Source organism: Mustela nigripes, chromosome 2 (assembly GCF_022355385.1).
Source record: "Mustela nigripes isolate SB6536 chromosome 2, MUSNIG.SB6536, whole genome shotgun sequence".
NCBI classification, from domain to species: domain Eukaryota; kingdom Metazoa; phylum Chordata; class Mammalia; order Carnivora; family Mustelidae; genus Mustela; species Mustela nigripes.
This window is the reverse complement of record NC_081558.1, coordinates 88,538,396-88,557,863: the sequence shown is the minus strand read 5'-3', so window position 1 is coordinate 88,557,863 and position 19,468 is coordinate 88,538,396. Positions and strand designations below refer to the sequence as shown.

General features: G+C 38.8%; 1 protein-coding gene across 1 annotated transcript in view; it reads left to right on the top strand.

The window, feature by feature from the left end:
* Positions 1-1,889: 1,889 nt before the first annotated feature.
* MRPL3 (mitochondrial ribosomal protein L3) overlaps positions 1,890-19,468 on the top strand; it is a 41,944-nt gene continuing 24,365 nt past the window's right edge. Inside the window, exons 1-6 of the mRNA XM_059390926.1 lie at positions 1,890-2,156; positions 3,187-3,371; positions 4,617-4,708; positions 6,849-6,947; positions 16,004-16,103; positions 18,213-18,273. Coding sequence (XP_059246909.1) covers positions 2,065-2,156; positions 3,187-3,371; positions 4,617-4,708; positions 6,849-6,947; positions 16,004-16,103; positions 18,213-18,273 — 629 coding nt within the window. The 5' untranslated portion in view covers positions 1,890-2,064. The remainder of the gene's footprint in view (positions 2,157-3,186; positions 3,372-4,616; positions 4,709-6,848; positions 6,948-16,003; positions 16,104-18,212; positions 18,274-19,468) is intronic.

Sequence of the window (19,468 nt, the reverse complement as noted above, 5' to 3'; positions counted from 1 at the left end):
TTCCATCTTCTGAATTCTGCCTTCATACTAACATCATCCTGGGTCTCACTTTGGTTTTTTTGCCCCCAGGACAAAATTTTCGAGATGCCCAATTGCCGAACTGTCCTTGCTTCTTGATAGCATTCCAAAATAAGTCCCAGCTTCCCTGGTGCCAACTTAAAATCACCTGGCTTAAGTCCCTCCAAACTCATCAAGACAGCATCTTGTGTATGCTTTCTCTTGTTGTCACAAGCTAATTAAACTTAACCTTGTATGAGATTAGGTGTGCTCCCAGTGGTCTTTGATGGATTTCCACAACACTGAGCAGTACCATGTACACAAGAAATGCTAGCTATTGGCAGTGATAGGAAAGTCTTTTTTCTTCCAGCATTTTCCATGTAGTACACCTCAGGGTATGCTTATTCAATGAAGAGTCTTTCTTTTTTTTTTTAAATTAACACATAATGTATTATCTGTTTCAGAGATACAGGTCTGTGAATCATCAGTCTTACACAGTTCACAGCATTCACCATAGCACACACCCTCCCCAATGTCCATCACCCAGCCACCCCATCCCTCCCACCCCTCCCCTGCAGCAAGCCTGTTTGTTTCTTGAGATTAAGAGTCTCTTATGGTTTGTCTCCCTCCCTGGTCCCACCTTGTTTCATTTTTCCCTCCCTTCACCCCATGACCCTCTGCTCTGCCTCTCAGATTCCTCATATCAGGGAGATCATATGATAATTGTTTATGTAACTGGGACACCAGGTAGCCGGTCTAGAATTAGAAGATGTAATTTTTCCTCCAATGCCCAAAATATTATTTGGAAGTGTCCGAGGTAACCACAATAGCAACAGGTTGAATGGAAGAGCAAACAAAGCAAAGATTTCCAGCCTACCGAATTCCAAATAGTAACCAAGAATTTACCATTGCCTGGAGATTTTAAGTCAGGCTAGCCAGATCACTAATTAAAAAAGACTGATGAAATAGCTAAATTCTTATTTCCAAATTTCTGTAAACACCCATTTAACAAATAAGGAAATGGATCTTTGGAGAAGTAGAATGATGGTCCAAGGCACACACATGCTGATTAGTCTGGGTCTGGAACACAGGAAAAGGGTTTACTTGTAAAGAATGTATATTAGCTCCTTACTGCCGCATTGCAACTCACTCTAAAACTTAGTCAAAATAAGAATCATCATTTAGTCTCTTTGGCAATTTCTTCTGGTCAGGAACTTGTAAACTCCTCGGCTGGGCAATTCAGGATCAAGGTCTTCCATGAGATGCGGTCATCTAAAGGGTTGCCTGGGACCGGAGAATCCACTTCTAGGTGGCTCACTTCTGGCTGGTAAGGAGTCTCTCTACACGGCTGTTCAAATGCCTGCAGGACATGACCACTGTCTTTCCTCATAAGGAGGAATCCAAGAGACCAAGACAGAAGTAGCAATGCTCTCTATGATCCAGCCCTGCAAGCCACACATCATCACCTTGGCCATATTCTATAGTTAATAGATGCCCGTCCGGTTTCAGTACCAGCTCTGACCACCTGCCAGATGTATTACTTTGGGCCAGCACCAAAATTCCGAGTCTCTGTTCCCTCGTTTATAATATAAAAATAACAACTTCCTTTTGGGGTTGTTTTCAACATAAACCAGTATAACAATATCAAAGTTTGCTTAGTACAATGAGCTGCTTCACAATGCACATTACTTAGAAGTGATTTCGCTTTCTCAAGGAGCCTGTCTCTAGTTCGCCTCATTCTTGCCAAGTTTTAACTCCAAACATCCCTTTTTTCCAACCCGCGGAGAGTCACTCCCTGCCGGTCCTACCCTAACCGGGATCCCAAGTTGGACTATCCAAAGGCGGAACTCTAGTTCCAGGGACGGCTCTGGTGCCCGGAAGGCATTGGGACACGGACCGGAAGTGCGTTCGCAACTCTTTTCCGATCACGGAGGGCAACGGCAGGCGCCCGGCGGGACGTTCCCGGGAGGCTTGTGGCCGGGCTCGCGGCTGCAGCGTGGAACTCCTTGAAAGCAGAGCCGCGGGGAGCCGGGAAGAGGAACGGGGCAAGCCCTCCCCGGCCACTCCATGCCTGGTTGGAGGCTGCTGGCCCAGGCCAGCGGCCAGGTGCTGGGCTGCAGCGCGGGCGGCCTGGGTGCTGCCCGGGCCTCGGCAAACAGGTGGGTGGGCTAGAGACGGGGTGTGGGGTTTAGTCCCTGCAATGCACAGACCTGGAGCAGTGCCGTGGCCGGGTGCGCAGGGGTCTGCCCTGGGTGGGGGAGGGAGGTGCTCTACCAGACCGCAGGCACAGAGGAGTGAGGAGCGTTACTCCAAGGAAGTGTGCATTAAAGGAGTGAAAGGGGGCGTTTGTTTTTGTTTGTTTTTAATGTTTATGAGCCAGCGAGTAGTGGAGACTATTACCAACAGCAATAATATTATCTACCAATTACTGGGCGTTTTCTGTGTACTGAATGCTTTGTTCGGTATATTAGGCGCCTTAGCTTGTAGCCTCCCGAGATAGAATGGCTATTGTTACTCGTTTCACAGACACTGTCATTATTCCGTACTCTCAGGATTGCGGTTTGCAGATAAAACGGAAGCTTGGGGAAGTAACTTACCCAAGGTCACTCAACTAATTAGTGTAAAACTGGGACTCTAACCTGGAGTTCGAGTCTAGCACCTGACAAGGAAAGGTAGATCGGTGACAGAAAGCCTTACTTCTTTTCTGAGCCTCCGTGCAAGAATTACACACCTCCTTCCCGATACAAGGCCTTCCTTGGTGTGTTCACGTGCGCAGAGATCATGCCTTTAATGGATCTTCTGAGCCTAGGCCTGCCCTTGCTGGAAGGAGGTGAGCTTATCAGAGATCAGCGTCCCACAGTCTGCCACCTTCATTGGATGTAAACTATTAAAGTACACATACAGATGGGTCAGTGGCTTCTCCAATGTCTAGGTAGGACAGCTCTGTTAGAAATTGGTTTATACCAGAGGAGATGAAGACCTTTTACACTAGGGTAATCATTAATAGTTAAAGTGTAAGCCCCATTACTATCATAATGAATGTCAGGGGAAAAAAAAAAAAACTTGCACAGATTCCAAATCCTTTCCTAAGGCCCAGACTACCTTTACAACTCATATGGCTTCCTTTCCCCATATTAAATGGGGGAACTTTTTACATTTTGATTTATTTTCTAATTTTTATTTTTACAGAACGGACATCTGGCTTTTGGCTAGAAGTCTCCATGGCAAGAGTGGTACTTGGTGGGATGAGCATCTCTCTGAAGAAAATGTCCCGTTTGTTAAGCAGTTGGTATCTGATGAAAATAAAGCCCAGTTAGCAAGTAAACTGTGCCCTTTGAAAGATGAACCATGGCCCCTACATCCCTGGGAACCAGGTAGTTATTTTATTTTTGATGGTTTCTCATTTCCTAGTTAACTGTGTGGCTGGAGCATTCAAAATCGTGGTGACTGCTGGATGAATTTATCATCTCTTGAATTTACTTTTCGTGTCTTAAGTGTGTCTGTTTCATTGTGGTTTGGTTTGCAAGGTTATTTCTAGCATGCTGGTCTACTATTAGTAAAATGTCTGATGGTAATCAAGACTTCCTGAAGAAGCTGTTTTGTAGGTGAAAGGAAAATTGTTCTGCATATGTTTTCTTATTTGCTTCAGATAAATATATATGCGTGTGTGTGTGTGTATAAAATAAATAGGGAAGAAAATCTGGAGGAGTAGGATCTAAACTACACTGGGTCATGCAGATGTTTTCAGTTGGAGTGTTCTAGCACTCTAGGTTTGCCAAGCATAACCCTAGAATCAGCTTCTTTTGCATAGTAGAGTCCTAACCCCATCTGTAGCTATACCAAGAATAAGACCTGTCCTGTTGAGAGTGTGGTCTTTGGTTGGGGTTTATTGTGACAGTTGAATTATGTAGTGATCAGAAGTTCTAGGGACGCCTGGGTGGCTCAGTTGGTTGAGCATCTGCCTTCAGCTCAGGTCATGATCCCTGGGTCCTGGAAACTAGTGCTGTATCAAGCTCCTTGCTCTGCAGGGAGCCTGCTTCTCGCCCTGCCTGCCATCCCCCTGCTTGTGCATGCATGCTCTCTCTCACACACACACACAAATAAATAAAATCTTAAAAAAATTCTTAGTGGACCAACTTTACTAACTTAGGCAAGAAATCTAAGTGGCATGGTGGAGGCTGACCTATTTTAGCAACTTGACCACTTGTGTCATCCTTTATCACTAGCTAAGTTCTTAGAATTTGAATAGATGTTTTCTAGTTAATGGGGTTAGATATGAATTGATACTAGAAAAGCAAAGTGTAATGATGGATTTATCATGTCCTCTATGAATACCATTATTTTTAAAATCAGACTCTCAGTTTACCTATTTTCCTTATTTAGCACAGTTCTCATATATTTATTCATTATACAGAGATTTATTAAGTAACAGTTTGCTACCCAGCCATGGTTGAAATCTCTTACATTTCTAAGAACAGTAGTGTTTTACTCTTTGAATATGTTAGCATGTTTCTTAACTGATGCTTGTATTGACATCACAGTGTAGGAGATACTATTTACTTCATGTTAGTCAATGTTGAAAAAGTTTGTAATAACACTGATTTGCTTTTAATTACCAGGTTCCTCTAGAGTAGGCCTTATTGCACTGAAGCTGGGTATGATGCCTTTATGGACCAAAGATGGTCAAAAGCATGTGGTTACCTTACTTCAGGTGAGAAAGAAAGAGAGGATGTAACAGATCTGTATGTGTGCCAAAATCTATTTGTGCAAACCTGAAAGAACAGTATTTGTATCCTGAAACATGTGACTGTGTGATAAAGAATGGGCTAATGTCAGGCATAAATATAATTAAAGAACTTTACTTCTGTTTCAGTGAATGTTTCACTCTTGCTTGAGTGGTGGTTTTCTCGATGCTGTCATAAGGTTAACTACGAGCATGAATAATAAAAAAAAAATGTTCGTAACCTAGCTTCTCACAGGTGTGCCGGTTGAATTCATAATTGGAAAGTCTCAGTCCCATCTTGTTTTCATTCTTTCAACTGGAAATTAAAATTTTGATCTCTTTGCTAACTTAGAATGTAACATTCTTGTCTGGAGAGGCAGTGTTTTGTTCTCTGAGATAAAACAAACTCTAATGGTTAATAATGTGGTCCCTGAGACCAGAATATCTGACTTTATTTTTTTTATTTTTTTACTTTTTTAAACTTTATTTATTTATTTGACAGAGAGATCACAAGTAGGCAGAGAGGCAGGCTCCCTGCCGAGCAGAGAGACTGATGTGGGGCTTGATCCCAGGACCCTGAGATCATGACCTGAGCCGAAGGCAGAGGCTTGCTTAATCCACTGAGTTACTCAGGTGCCCGAATATCTGACTTTAGATCTTGTTTCTGCCACTTTCTGGCTAGGTTCCTTGGAACATTCTGCTTCCTCTGCAAAAGATATAATTGTATTTGGTAAAAGAAATAGTTATTACCTATACCTAAACCTCAAAGGTTTTTGTGAGGGTTGCACAAGGAAATAAATATCAAGCTCTTAAAACAGTGTTAAATGTCCAGTTTACATTGGCTGCTGTTGTCTTTATGATTATTATTAGAGAAATTACTGATAGTGTTAGGAGGCCATCATTCCCCAAATCAGTTTGGACACCTGAGTTCATCTTTGGGGTCTCATCTTAGACAAGTGATTAGACAGATGTTGGTGATTAAAATGAGAGCTCATGCACAGAGGCCCAGAGGCCTACAAGTCTTAGGATGGTTTTATTGACTCTGACTGATCAAAGAGAAGATTATAAGTTCCTAAAACTCTAGGGAACTTAGAGAGCTTTCAGGAAAGACTGGTGGAATTGTACATTGGTACAACCACTTCAGAAAACAGCATAATTATGTGGTTAAAGTTGAGACAGGTGAATCTTGTAGTATAGCAGTTCCAATCCTGAATGTTAGTAGAAAACTTGAACTTTATTACTTTACAACGATGTTCACAGCAGTGTTGTTCTTAGTACTCCAAAACTGGAAATAACCCAAATGTCCAGTAGCAGAATGGAAGATTAAGTCATGGTATTCATGTAACAGAATGCAGGATAGCAATGAAAAGGAACAGAAGAGAGTTACACACAGCATTGTGGATGAAACTTAGTAATATAAACAAGTGAAAGAAGTAAGACAGAAAAGTACAACCTGATTCTGTTTTTACAAAGTCTAAGGCAGGCAACAATAAACTACATGCTTTCAAAGGTAGCAACTGTAAGGAAAAGTAAGTAAATGATTACCATGTATCAAGAATAGTATTTATTTCCAGGGTAGTGCTTCTCAAACTTTAGTGAGCCTTGATCACCTAAAAGGGTTATAAAAGAAGGATATTCTGATTCAGTTGGTCTGTGCTGGGGCATGAGGACCAGCATTTTCACCAGGTTCCTAGGTGATGTTGATGATGCTTGTTTGAGGACCACACTTTTGAGAACCACTGCTCTAGGGGTTTAAAAAAAAAAAAAAAGGTGGGGTGGGAGATTACTAGGAAGAGACACACAGAGGCTTTGTAGATTCTACTACTCGACATGGGTGGCGGTAAATCGTATTTTCTTCATAAATACTCATTCTGTTGTGTAGAATGTTTATGTTGTGTTTTAGGCACTCTTCTGTATGTGTTGTCTGTGTGCTCTGTACTTGATTTTTTTTTTTTCTAAAGTTATTTCTGTATTTTAAGATTGTGGTTGGTGTTAGAGGAATGATGGATAAATTAACGTTAGGGAATCCCTAATTGTTCTATGGCTTTTAATGTGGCTGGTATGATATGCTAAAATGTATCTTAGCACATACTTAGTTTTGTTTTGTTTTTTATATTTGTTTCCTTAGGTACAAGACTGTCACGTTCTAAAATACACACCAAAGGAAAACCATAATGGAAAACGGGCGGCCCTAACTGTAGGAGGAAAAACTGTATCACGTTTCCATGTAAGGATATGTTTTCAGTCTTTAGAAGAGTACATTTCATTAATTTCAGATCTGAATTCTTTAAGTTTTGAGGCGATTCCATAGTCAAATTTGTGTTTATCCATGTAGTAAATTGTGGGTTTGAGGGAAGACAGGCTAGTGAAGCCATTGAGCCCAGGATTCTGAGAGAATTTGAGTTTGTTCCAGTATCTCTCCTCAGTATTTGAAACAAGTAACTTTACCCTCTGAGCTGAAGTATATGCCCATCTATTCAATGGAGATAAAAATACTACTTACTTATGAGGTTTGTTAACAGGATTCATGAGATTTCTCATATGTTCTTAGCATGTCACAGATACTCAATAGATAGTAGCTGTTTTGTCATTTATGTTTAATTTCTCATTTTTTTCTAAGTTGTCTGAATACCTGACACCAGCAACATGTGGGGACTAATTTGTGTATACTAGAAGGAACATTTTTTTGTGCATTTTTTAATCTGACATTGTCACCATCAATGTGAGAATACGGTACAATATATCATATAATCAAGAAGTTGTTTTTATTTTCACTGCTGTGTATATTTCTCTAAGTATCTTTCATCATCAAAATTTGTAATTTTCTTAAAACACACATGTAAAACTAAAAGGTAGAGTCTGTTAAGATTTCACATAAACTGAAAACCCCACAACTTTATACCAATTCAAATACTTTCGCAAACACTGTATTTCCTAAGAAGATGCAAAATACAGTCCTTTCTTGTTGCATCCATGAGAACGAATAAATTATATTCATCATGTTAACAAGAACTTTAACAGGACTGGCATCACATACAAACAGCATTGTTTTGAGTCTGTAAGCCTCCAGAACCATCCCATCATGTATACTCCCTAGGCATGATTCTCTGCAATGTGAAGAGAACCGATAACATTTCCTATGTGGGTAGGAATGGTGATGTGACAGTCCTAAGATCTGAAAAAAATTTTTAAGTCCCTAGAGCACAGGAAGCACTCAGTTTAGACCCTCCTTAGAAGGAACTTTCAATACTTGGGATAGAGCTATATTAAAACCTACATCAGGTTTTTAGAAATAAAGCATTTTTCCCCCAAGTAGAATACTATTAGAATGCTAAATATATAACTTATATTTGAGAAGTCTGTGCAGTTAGTATCCTCTGTTGAATGACTAAAAGCAGAGAATTTCTAGAAATGGTGATGGTTTTCACTAGTAAGTAATGAAACATCCTCAAGTTTACTAAAACATTGTGCTTATACCTAAGATAAACATTTTTTCCACTGTAAATTGTTTATGAAATGAACATGTATGGTAAATAGGAAAACTAGCAAGTATTGGACAACCAAACTCCTATTTGGTTATCATAGTTAACTTTGTTGAGCACATATTACATGTGGATACATAACCATTAAGCCTGTTACTGAGGCTAAAGAGGTTAAGGAACTCCTTCAGGGCCACCCATTGGTAAAAGATAGGGTGACAGTCAGACTTCAGATCTTACTTTCTTAATTGTATCTTAACATTCACCCTCTGGGTGCTCATAGGCTAATGGGAAAGATGAGCAAATAAATCCGCCATCCCTGTATAGGATTACACATGCAGGAAGCATGGAATAGGGGGACGACCAGTTCTGCTTGGGAAAATCCCAGAAGGTTTCACAGAGTGGAAACCAGAAAAGAAAAAGCATGTCAGCAGGAATACCTGTTTTAACATATCAGACACATTTCAAAAATCTCATTTCATCCTGGCAACAAACCTCTTAGGTATAGTATTTTTATCCCCATTTTGCAGATGGGCAAATACTGCAGCTTGGAGTTACTAGTTTCAGTTAGCTTCTGCAGAGACACATGGAAGAGAGTATGTGTGCTTGGAAAGAGAAGTGTGGTATATGAACTCTTAAGTGTGTGAGTGTGCGGGCCAGTGGGGGAAGATGGTAAAGGTGCAAAGATGTACCTGTCAGGGTAGAGTGCTGAAGAGTTTAGACTTCATCGTGTAGACTCCCAGGAGCTTTCTGAATTCTTCAACTGGGGCAGTGATATTGTCAAATCATAGTCTTAGTTAATTAAATTAGAAGAATCTAGATATAGGGAGAACATTTAGGAAGTTGTTTTAAGCACTGGGGAGAGTTGCCTAAAAGGCTTTTGACCCAAAGTAGTTGAATTGGGCTTGGAGAGGGCAGGGAATTGTACAAGACTGGCTGAGTATGTGGTAAGGGGACACCGGCTTAGAGCAATTCCTGCGTACCTAGTTCAGTGTGGATTCTGTAACCTGGAATAGTGACAGGGAAAGGGAAGTTTTGGAAGAGGAGAGAAGTGTGTGAAGTGTTTATAGAAAATTCAGGAAGAGTTGTCCTATAAATAGTGGGATATACTGATCAGTGAGTTTAAGGTGATTAAAATTGTTGGGAGTCCTATAGTTTGATAGAACTAGAGGCCATTGAGGCCTGTCTCCTAAGTGTTAGAGAAGTTAACTACTTTTGCATATTAGGGTATTGTATAGTTTATATATATTTTAGTCTGCAATTAATTCTTGACAGTTTATTGGCTAATAATTTTGGAGTTTAAGTAGTTTCACAGTAATGAAAAGCACAGTGAAATATTTATGAAAACTTTTTTTAAAATGTCAGGTTTTTTCAGATGTTTGCATTTTTAAAATATGTAAATACATGCTAATCTTCATGTAAATAATTCTTTGCTTTGATAGATGCCTGTTTTCTCATTAATTGTACTTCTGTGTTTTTGTTAATGTTTTAGCACCACTATCTATTTTCATTGCCAATTTTGTAAGTTCATGACTTTATTGCCTTGATATTTTTGAGTCAAACAAGATGTTGGGATAATCCATTCTGCTCCAACAGATCTGTAATTATTATTTCCAGAACTATGAGGTAGTGGAAAAACAAGTGGATGTGGGGTCAGAAGAGCTGAGTTCTAATTCTGACTCCTCCAATTAGCTCCCTTCACTCCACTTATTTTGAATATGTATTTTCTTACACAAGAAAACAGGGAATTGGCCTTGAAGGTTGCTAAATCCTTTTAGTTCTAAAAGTCTACATTGGTTCTCTAATGTCTTAATTCTCAAGAGAAAACAAAAGCCCCCCCCCCCCCAACGTATTTGGCAACTCAATTTATTCTATTTTATTACTTAGTGAGGAAGATGTCCTACAGATTTTATTAATACTAATAATTAAAATATTTTAGAAATGGGGAGCCTGGGTGGCTCAGTTGTTTAAGCGTCTGCTTTTGGTTCAGGTCATGATCCCTGGGTTGTTGTTTTTTCTTTTTTTTTAAGATTTTATTTATTTGACAGAGAGAGAAACAGCGAGAGAGGGAACACAAGCTTGCAGAGTGGGAAAGGGAGAAGCAGGCTTCCTGCCAAGCAGGGAGCCTGATGCATGGCTCAGTCCTGGGACCCTGAAATCATGACCTGAGCCAAAGGCAGACACTTAGCATCTGAGCCACCCAGGCGCCCCTGATCCCAGAGTTCTGAGATTCTGGCTCCTTGCATAGTGGTGAGCCTGCTTCTCCCTCTTGTGTGCTCGTCGTCTCTCTCTCTCTGTCAAATAAATCTTTAAAAAAAAATTGCAGAAATGATAGTACTTTCATACCTGAGACTGTGGTCTACATATATTAAGCTTTATTCTCTTTAGTGAATATACCACACAGCTAGGTGATTTGGACACTTGATTATGTTGTGGTGGATTTCCAGCCACTTACCTTACACAGATTTTTTAATTTAGTTCTCTTGTATGGAAAGTGCTACAAGGGTCTTTCTTGTTTTCCAAGGTAAACATTTTCTAGGGGCATCTGGATGGCACAGTTGGTTAAGCAACTGACTCTTGGTTCCCAGCTTAGGTCATGATCTCAGGGTTGTGGGACCAAGCCCCCCGTCAAGCTCTGCTCTCCATGCGGAGTCTGCTTAAGATTCTCCCTGTCCCTCTCCCCTGCTCATGCGTGCTTTCTTTCTCTTTCTAAAATAAATAAATCTTAAATAAAAAAAAAGGAAAAAAGAAGATAATAAATTTTCTAGGTCCAGAGGACATGTATTAACAATATTAAGAAAAAGTTTGGTCTTTGAATGACCTTTATTCAAATAAGATGTGAAAATGAAGTTTTAGAATTCTTCATAAGAATTTTGGTTCAGAAAGGAAAAAGATTTTCAAAACTAAAAATATACAAGCTTTCTCTTGTATAGTGTAACCTTTAGAGAAACTGCAAGTAAATTGGTTATAGAAGGTTTTAAAAACATAGACCTATGAATATAAAATATCAAATAGTTAAGTATTCTAAAATGAATTGACTGCATCAATTTTATTTATAATAGGGGTAGATCTGTTTTGTTTTCTGTCTTTTACTCTATAAAGAACTTAGGCCTCCAAGAAATTAGACTGTTTTGCTTTTGCTATTTTCGTAACTTATTATAAATAAAAACATAGGAAGTTAAGTAGCCTTAAAAGTTGATTAAATCAATTCATCTTAGGAGCAGAGAAGCATTTTCATTGTGAGAAGGATAATTGCAGAGAACTCGAAAGAGGGAGAAAAAAATGCAGCCTCGTAGATGGGATTATCCAAGTGTGACACTGCTGTCAGTCTTTTAAATTGCCTTCTGAAATCATTTATTTGGAAGTTAAAAAAAAAACTTCTGTTACACTGCTGCTGCTTTCAACTCAACTTGAGCTTCTGGATTTTCTCACAACTGATACCTAATTAGTTTTATGATATTTTGATTTTTAAAAGAAAATATTATTTAATTTTAATGAAATTGGGATATAATCACGAAGTATGTATTACCTTTTATGTCTCAGTCTGTAATTACTTAGATGTTTATCTTACCATTTTGTGTTTCTGAAAAAGTAGAATTTTTTTTCTTAGAAGCTTCCTCACATACTTAGAAACTGATATTAATAAAAGAATATGTTTTTAAAATCATCAGATAGAATATGTGAATGTCAAGAATAAATTTAAACTCTGTTCTACAATATAATGAATTTAAATCTGATACATCAGGAAAATAATTGCAATTTGCAGTTGCAAATGTAATCTCATTTTTAAATGAGAATTTATGTGTTTGCTTTGATATGGAGGAAGTGTGCATGATTGGAGTTAAAAAGTAGGGGCCTAAAGACTCCTGGATGGCTTAGTCAGTTAAGCATCTGCCTTCACCTCAGGTCGCGATCCCAGGGTCCTGGGATCAAGTCCTGTGTTGGCCTCCTTGCTCAGTAGGGTCTGCTTCTTCCTCTGTCCCTCACGATTCTTGTGCTCTCTCTCTCTCTCCTCTGACAAATAAAATCTTTAAAAAAGAAAAAGAAAAGTAGGGGCCTTAATAAGGGTGGTGTTGAATATCTGTGTTAGATTTCAGCATGTGGTAGGCAAACATATAGGGAATGACTGGGATGAACTTATGTCATCACTCTTGGAGGAAAGGTGGAAAGGATAGCTTCTTGAGGGAACACTGTAAGGTACAAAACAACCTTTCGTGGACATCCAGAGCAGGGCTTCTCAGGGTCTGTTGTATGTTTCCACTAGAGGTCCCCAGGGACTTCCTAGGGCTTGTGGGTTGATCCACAAATTAACATTACAGGCCAGTGCCACCCAATTTCATGTCTACCAAATGCAGCCTTCTCAGTAGGTTACAAAGTGGCACCAACAGCTTACATTTTAAACTGAAATCATCAAATAACTGAAGATTTCTGCATATTCATATATTCTGTAATTAAGACTGGCTGTGCACATACTCCATTGGATTGGGGACAGTGATGCTCGGTTTTCAGTACATCATTGGCATCGTCTTGAGTTGTTTCGGGTCTTTTAGTTGCTGCTGTTCTTGCTTTTTTTTTTTGTTCTTTTTGACTACAAATTACTCTTGGTTTGGTTTCGTAGTTTTGTTTCTTAAAGATCTGTTCATATTCAGAATAAGTCATGATCTTTATTTAAGGCCTATAATTTTTAATAACCAGACTTGAAGATAACATTGTAAACACAGTGATGTTGTGTGCCAAAAACTGATGCAGCAGCGAGAGTGGAAAGGTGTGACTTGGTGAGGCAAATCAGAACTTCACACACAGATGGATGTCTGTCCTCCATCTTTTGTGTCTTCACCATTCATTTAGCTCACTTCTGCAGTATATGACTTGTAACTGTGCTTAGCTCTAAAGTTACAAACATAGGTGAATAAAACAGCTCGCCATCCAGGTGCTCCAGCAGGCAGGCAAATATTCATGTAAGTTGATAAGTGTAAGGTAATGTGGACAATATTTGAGATATAGGCAAGGTCTAAAGATCGCATAGACCAAGGAGTAGTCTGCTCTGGCAGGGCTGCCCACACAGGAATCAGGACAGGAAATATTACTGGAGCTGAGACTAGACATATATTTAACAAATTTTTAATGAGCTTTGGAGGTACAAGGTTGGGGAAGAATTACCTCCAAGCGACTGGCTTAGGCAGGCACAAGTAAGCATACATAGAGTACTGTGGTTCCTTGACCTGCAGGTGTTTCTTTTGTGATGAGAGGGGAAGTTGAGGGGGAAAGAGCATCAGGAAGATAGATACACCTGTGTTAGTTATAGTCCCAGGAAAAAGGCACTCTTCACATCAGGAAATAGAAAGTGGAACAACTTTTTTGTCAAGTTTTTTAGCAATCTGTATCAAGAGTCTTAAGAACTAAGAAAAGGAAAAAGCCCCGGGACATTATTTTAAGGAAATGAGATATTCATAAAGTTTTCTATTCAAAGATATTTTTTATTCAAGTGTGTTTACAGTACAGAAAAAAGGGCATGGTGGAGGGAAAACCAGGTGGCAGGACCTACCAGGAGCTGGGGATGTAGCAACAACTAAAGTTTCTTTTCTCAAGAAGCTTAGATTTTGGTGAGATTGGGGATGATAAAGGGAGGCCATGGCTTAGAAGATACACAATAAAAAATGTGTATCATGACAAAGAGAAGTGCTTTGTAGACTAAGGCTGAGGGGTTTGCAAGTGACAAAGTGGTGCTATTTTAGGTAGAATAATCAGGAAAGGTAAGTTAATGTTTAGATAGAGACCCGAATAAAGCGTGGGAACAAGTCCTGCAAAAATCTGAAAAGCATTCCAGGCAGGGGGAGTAGTATGTGCATAGGATCCAAGGTTATTGTCTAATGTCTTCTTGAAATGTGAGGAATGCATTGTACCTGAAGCAGGGTGAGCCAGGGGGAGAGTAATAGATGAGGTCAGATTGGACAGAACTTTGTAGACCATGTTAAGGATTTAGGATTGATTCTGCATGAGATGATCACCATTGTGGAGACATGATTTAGCTTGAGTTTCAAAAGGAACATGTGTGACTGGAGAATAGACAATGGTGTCAGCAGTGTGGAAATTTGGGAACCAATTAGGAGGCTATTAATATAATCCAGGCAAAAGACAGTGGTTTGAGGGCAGGGGAGAAGTAATTGATGTGGGCTTTATTTTTAATAGAATCTGTAGGAACTGCTGGTGTGTGAGACATGGGATATGACAAAGAAAAGATTCAAAGGTATCCACAAGATTTTGGGTCCAAGCAGCTGAGTTATGGAGTTGCTATTTATTGAAGTTTGGAAAACCAGAGGAAAGCAGGTTTCCGGGGGGTGGGGGGGCTTGGGGGGAGTTGAGTTCAATTTTAGACATATCAAACTTGAGTTGCTGTATGATACCAAAGTGAAATACTGAGTTAGTGGTTGTACGAGTGAATTTGTAGTTCAGAGTAGAATTTGCGATTGAAGTTAGAAATGTGGTATTGTTAGTATATGAAAGAACTGAGAGTGTGCAAGTCTCAAGGATGAGTGGTCACCTGTGCCAAGCTTTGCTGGCAGAGCCAGTGAGATAAGTATTGACCAGTGTATTTGACCACATAGAGATGGTTGGTGACCTTGATAAGCACTTTGCATTGAGTATTCAGGGGCTGCAGGCACCTGATTAAAGTAGGTTCGAGAGAATGGGAAGATAGAAAGTAGATTGAGCAGAAGTTTTTTCAAGGAGCATTGTCTTAAGGGGGAATGGAAAGGAAACTGTAGTCAAGGTTAAGTGTTTGAATGTGAGTTACTGTGACATCTTTGGATAGGATAGTTCCAGTAGAAAGGGGGAAATTGGTGATTCAGAAGGCAGTGGGAACAATTTCAAGATAAAGTGGTTGAACAGGTAAGAGAGGGGTCGGATGAGTACAGAGGGAGGGATCTGACTTCTAATAAGAGCTTGGACAGTTCACTTGTCATAGTGATTTCCAGTCCCAGTTTCACATCAGAATCATAGGGCGTGCTTAAAAAGCACTGACACCTGGATGACACCTTAGATCAGTGAAACGACAGTCTCCAAACAGAAGGGCCTTAACATTGGCATTTGCTAAAACTGCGCATCTCGTGCAATATAGCATGGGGTGTGAGGATGGGAGGGGAAGTGCTTATGTGGGCTGTTTGATTGGGTGATAAGACCTTGGGGAAATGCTCCATTTTTTTCTGGGGTTTTTTTGTTTGTTTGTTTTTAGTGAAATCTCAAGCAATGTGGTTAGCTCAAAGAGGGGAGAAGGAGGGAAACATACTGGAGGTTTTAAAAGGGGTTGTGAAAAGGAAGGGGCTTTGGAGACTGTGAGAGGAATTTAAGTAGGGAAAGGTAGGTTGGCCAGACCACATTTGGGACTCACTTTGAAGTTTGTGGTCATACATTTGAATGTGACTAGTATATTTTCTTCCAGCTTCTTGGAGCAGGTGCAGAGTAGACAGAGTGGAATTTCCCCAGATTGGGGTTCTTGATACTTAGAGCCTCCAGTCAGAATTCAAATATGAGCACAATGCTGTTTCTTTTCCTACAGATAAAGGTCTTTCACCATGTAATAATATATATGAGCTACGCCATGCGTCTGGTTGGATCCTGGATGTATTGGGTTATAGATCAAAATCTCACCTCCCTTAAATAGAATGTGGTGGTTTTTGTTCCTTAGGGGAACAGAATGCTCTTAATGATTTGTTCTCTGGGTTGTTAAGACCTTGGTTTATATCTCTTTGCACAGAACTCCACCTTCAGTATCATGGGTTACTTATATGTGCTGCTTTTCCTCTAGAAATCCACATCTGTATTGGAATTTTACCAAGAACTTGGATTGCCGCCAAAACAGAAAGTTAAAATCTTTCATGTAACAGATAATGCTGTGATTAAGCCAGGTAATCTGAGGCTGGGGAAGGGAGGGAGGCAAAAATACCCAAGTATGTGATTTATTTAATGTTAGGCCTTTCAGTAAAGTTGAATCCACAATACAAAGTCCTAAACGTTTATTTTTAAATACAAAGTGGTATCTGATTTAATCACTAGGGACAAACAAGTCTTTTTCCTTTTTTGACTAGAAAGAACTGTAGAGAACTCTTTGTTTGCATTAAAGAGGGAGGAGCGCTTTTCTTTTTAGTGTACAGAGAGTTTCACATTTGGAAAAGCCACTCCAGATAAATACACCAACTTTCATTTTTTTTTAACTTTTTTATTTTTCAAAATATACTACCCTTTAAAATGTGAAGTTCACTCTGTGTAGGCTGTCCTTTTAGTAGGTGAAGATTAGCTAGATTCTCACTGAGGTAGAATTTTCATGGAACAGCAAAGTGACTAACCATAGCACCTTGATGTAAAGGTTCTATCTTAAAAATTCTGAAGTATTTTACCGACTCCCTGAAATGTCAAAAAGTACGATTGGCAGCATGGTTTTATCAGTTTATGTAGTTAACAGCATTTTGACATCTTTGAACTTAAGCAAAGTTTCCTGATCTCTTCAACTTGAGTTCTAACAGATAGTAGAAGGGTTTTATAAGATTCGGTATTTTAATATCTGAACTGAATTTCACAAAGTAAATTATAATTACAATAAGCCTTATTAAGGAGTGACGCAGGATCAGCCTTGATATAAACTAGAATTAAAAGTATTTTTTGAAGTGCAGGTTTTGTTGTTTGAAGCTAAAGTGAATGGAATTAAGGTAACAAGTGTAAAAATTAAGTCCCTATTAACTTTTGTTGTAGCTCAAACCATGTGGAATTGTTTTTGTGGATCAAAAGTGGTCAGGTATCAGCAGTTAAAAGTCATTCAGCCTCCTAGAAATTGAGTCAGTTTTAATCTCCCCTATTTTTTCTTAATTCAGGGTTTTTCTTTGCCCGTACAAATCTAGGTTAGGTTCTACATTAAAGGATACTACCTTCTGAAATCCCATAGTACCTTATTCCCTGTTGTAAAACAAGCCATAATTACCATTCAGTTGCATTCTCTACTACATTGACTATGGCTTTTTTTTTTTTTTTTAATAAAAGTCTCTTACTTGATGATGTTAATGCTGATTTTTCACCTAGATAATAAATTCTTGAGGTTAGGAGCCATGTCTTACCTTTTATAATTCTAACAGTACATATGGCAAGTGCCCTAGAAATATTTACAGATTAATTGTCAAATAATTCTCATAGTGTTAATTCCAAATTGATACAATGTTGTGAAGGGCTTTCACTTAAAAAATTCCTCTAAATAACATTTTTTCTGGTGCATTTTAACTAAAACTCTGTTTACATACAACTAGTTTTAGAAATGTTAATATATAAAACTTGGGGTATCAATGATGACAATTTTTCAGAATTCGAAACTATCTGGGCATGTGCTGAAATAACTATATTTTATTGGTACAGTGACCAATCTGCCAAAAATCTGATATTTAGGGGCTTTATATAGATATCACCCATATGGTAATTACTGCCTAATGTACGGTGGACCTGGGTTCAAACAGTTCCTATTTTTGGGTAACTTATCTCTAATGGTTAAAAAAGATCTGATCCAGCCACAGCATTTTTTGAGTTACTCTTATTTTTATTTCGTTATACAAAAAAGGAAGGAAAGGTATCTTAAATGTCAGTATATTATTATTCACCAAAATAACAAAGAATCATCAGACTCGTTTATTTACCATAAGAACATTGTGTTTGTCATGTGAATTGCCTATTTCAGCCAGTACCACATTGACCTCTGTGCAGGCACAAACCCATCAGCCATCTGTGGTCTGTTAGCCTGACTCTTGAATCATGTGCCTCGTCCTGGGATATATTGTTCTCTACCTCATGTATAGACAATTAAAGCATGATTGATGAACAGTTTTATTATTTTATTGTTGATGTTTCTAATAATTGTAATTGTGAAGAGAATCTTCTACTTTTTTTGAAATCTTTTAGTCTTCCTAGATGTAGTTTATGTTTAGTGAAGTTGTTCCCAGGCTGACAAATTTCATATTGATTGTTTTCTTTTCATAAAGGCACCCCTCTTTATGCTGCCCATTTTCGCCCAGGACAGTATGTGGATGTCACAGCCAAAACGTAGGTCCACATAACAGGTTCTTTTCCTTTTGTTTTCTTTATATATTAAAACATAAGAGTAAGTGAAAGTATAGTTCTTCAAGTCTGTGACTAAAGATTAAGTAACCATTATTCTCGTTTGTAATTTTGTAATGTTATTGACTCTACTAGATTTTAAATTGCACTGAATTAGTTGTATGTGAACATCAAGTTACAGGTTTGAAACTGAGATGCATGCTTCTTGAAACGGGACTACAAAAAAGTCACATTACTCAGGTTCTTTGTGGGTTGGGCCCACTTCTATTTTTAAGACCAAAGGCTATGTACAGTTTGATGGTGAAATAAAAATGAACAATGCTGTGGGCTTCTTTTGAGATTGTGTGATCTATAAATGCTGGTTCTTTCCAACTCTAGGAAACAGTTAAATTAGAAACATTTTATACTGTTTGTGATAGTTGTTTTTAAGGTCCCCCTAGGGTAACTATAAAACATTTTATTAACTGTGTCAAGAGCCTATGAGAAGCAAGAGGAAGTAGTGTTACACCTTAAGCCTCTGGTAGCATGGTGTTATGTCTCAGTACTAGACAAGTGAGACAGTGAGACTTCATAAAAACAAAATATTTTTTCTCCTGAAACAGGGTTTAATTTGGGAGAAATCAACACAGTTGTCACACAAATAGAAGTGATGATTTTGAGTCATATTTAGACCGGGAGAAGAAGCAGTTTTTCAAAATTTGGTTAGGGTTACTTCACTATAGAATGAAATAACCAAGCCCTTACATTTGTTTATGTAGCAGTTGCTCAGTATATGTTAGTAGAATCTGCATGACTAGGCTGAACTAAACTCCAGATATCAGCTATCGGCTATTCCTGTTTCTTGTTCTGTCAACACAGATGATAATTTTACTTCTCTTGTGTGCCTTGATTTCCTCCTTTTTTGTCATTCGACAGGGTCTGTGGCCTGTGTAATTCTGACAGTGGCCCACATGTGCTCTGCGATAGTCTTACAATCACAGTAACTGAGCCAAAGAGCTTTTATCCAAGAAAACCAGAGCCAGCATTCATTTCCTTAATGAAGTCAGTTAGCTGTACTTTATTTCCACACCATTATTGCCTACTTTCCAATATGAGCTATTGCAAGCAGCCCTTACCTTTGATTAGCTGTTTAGAAATGGAGTCAGATAGATGGACAGTACAGTGTGTCTTCCTTTGAGAG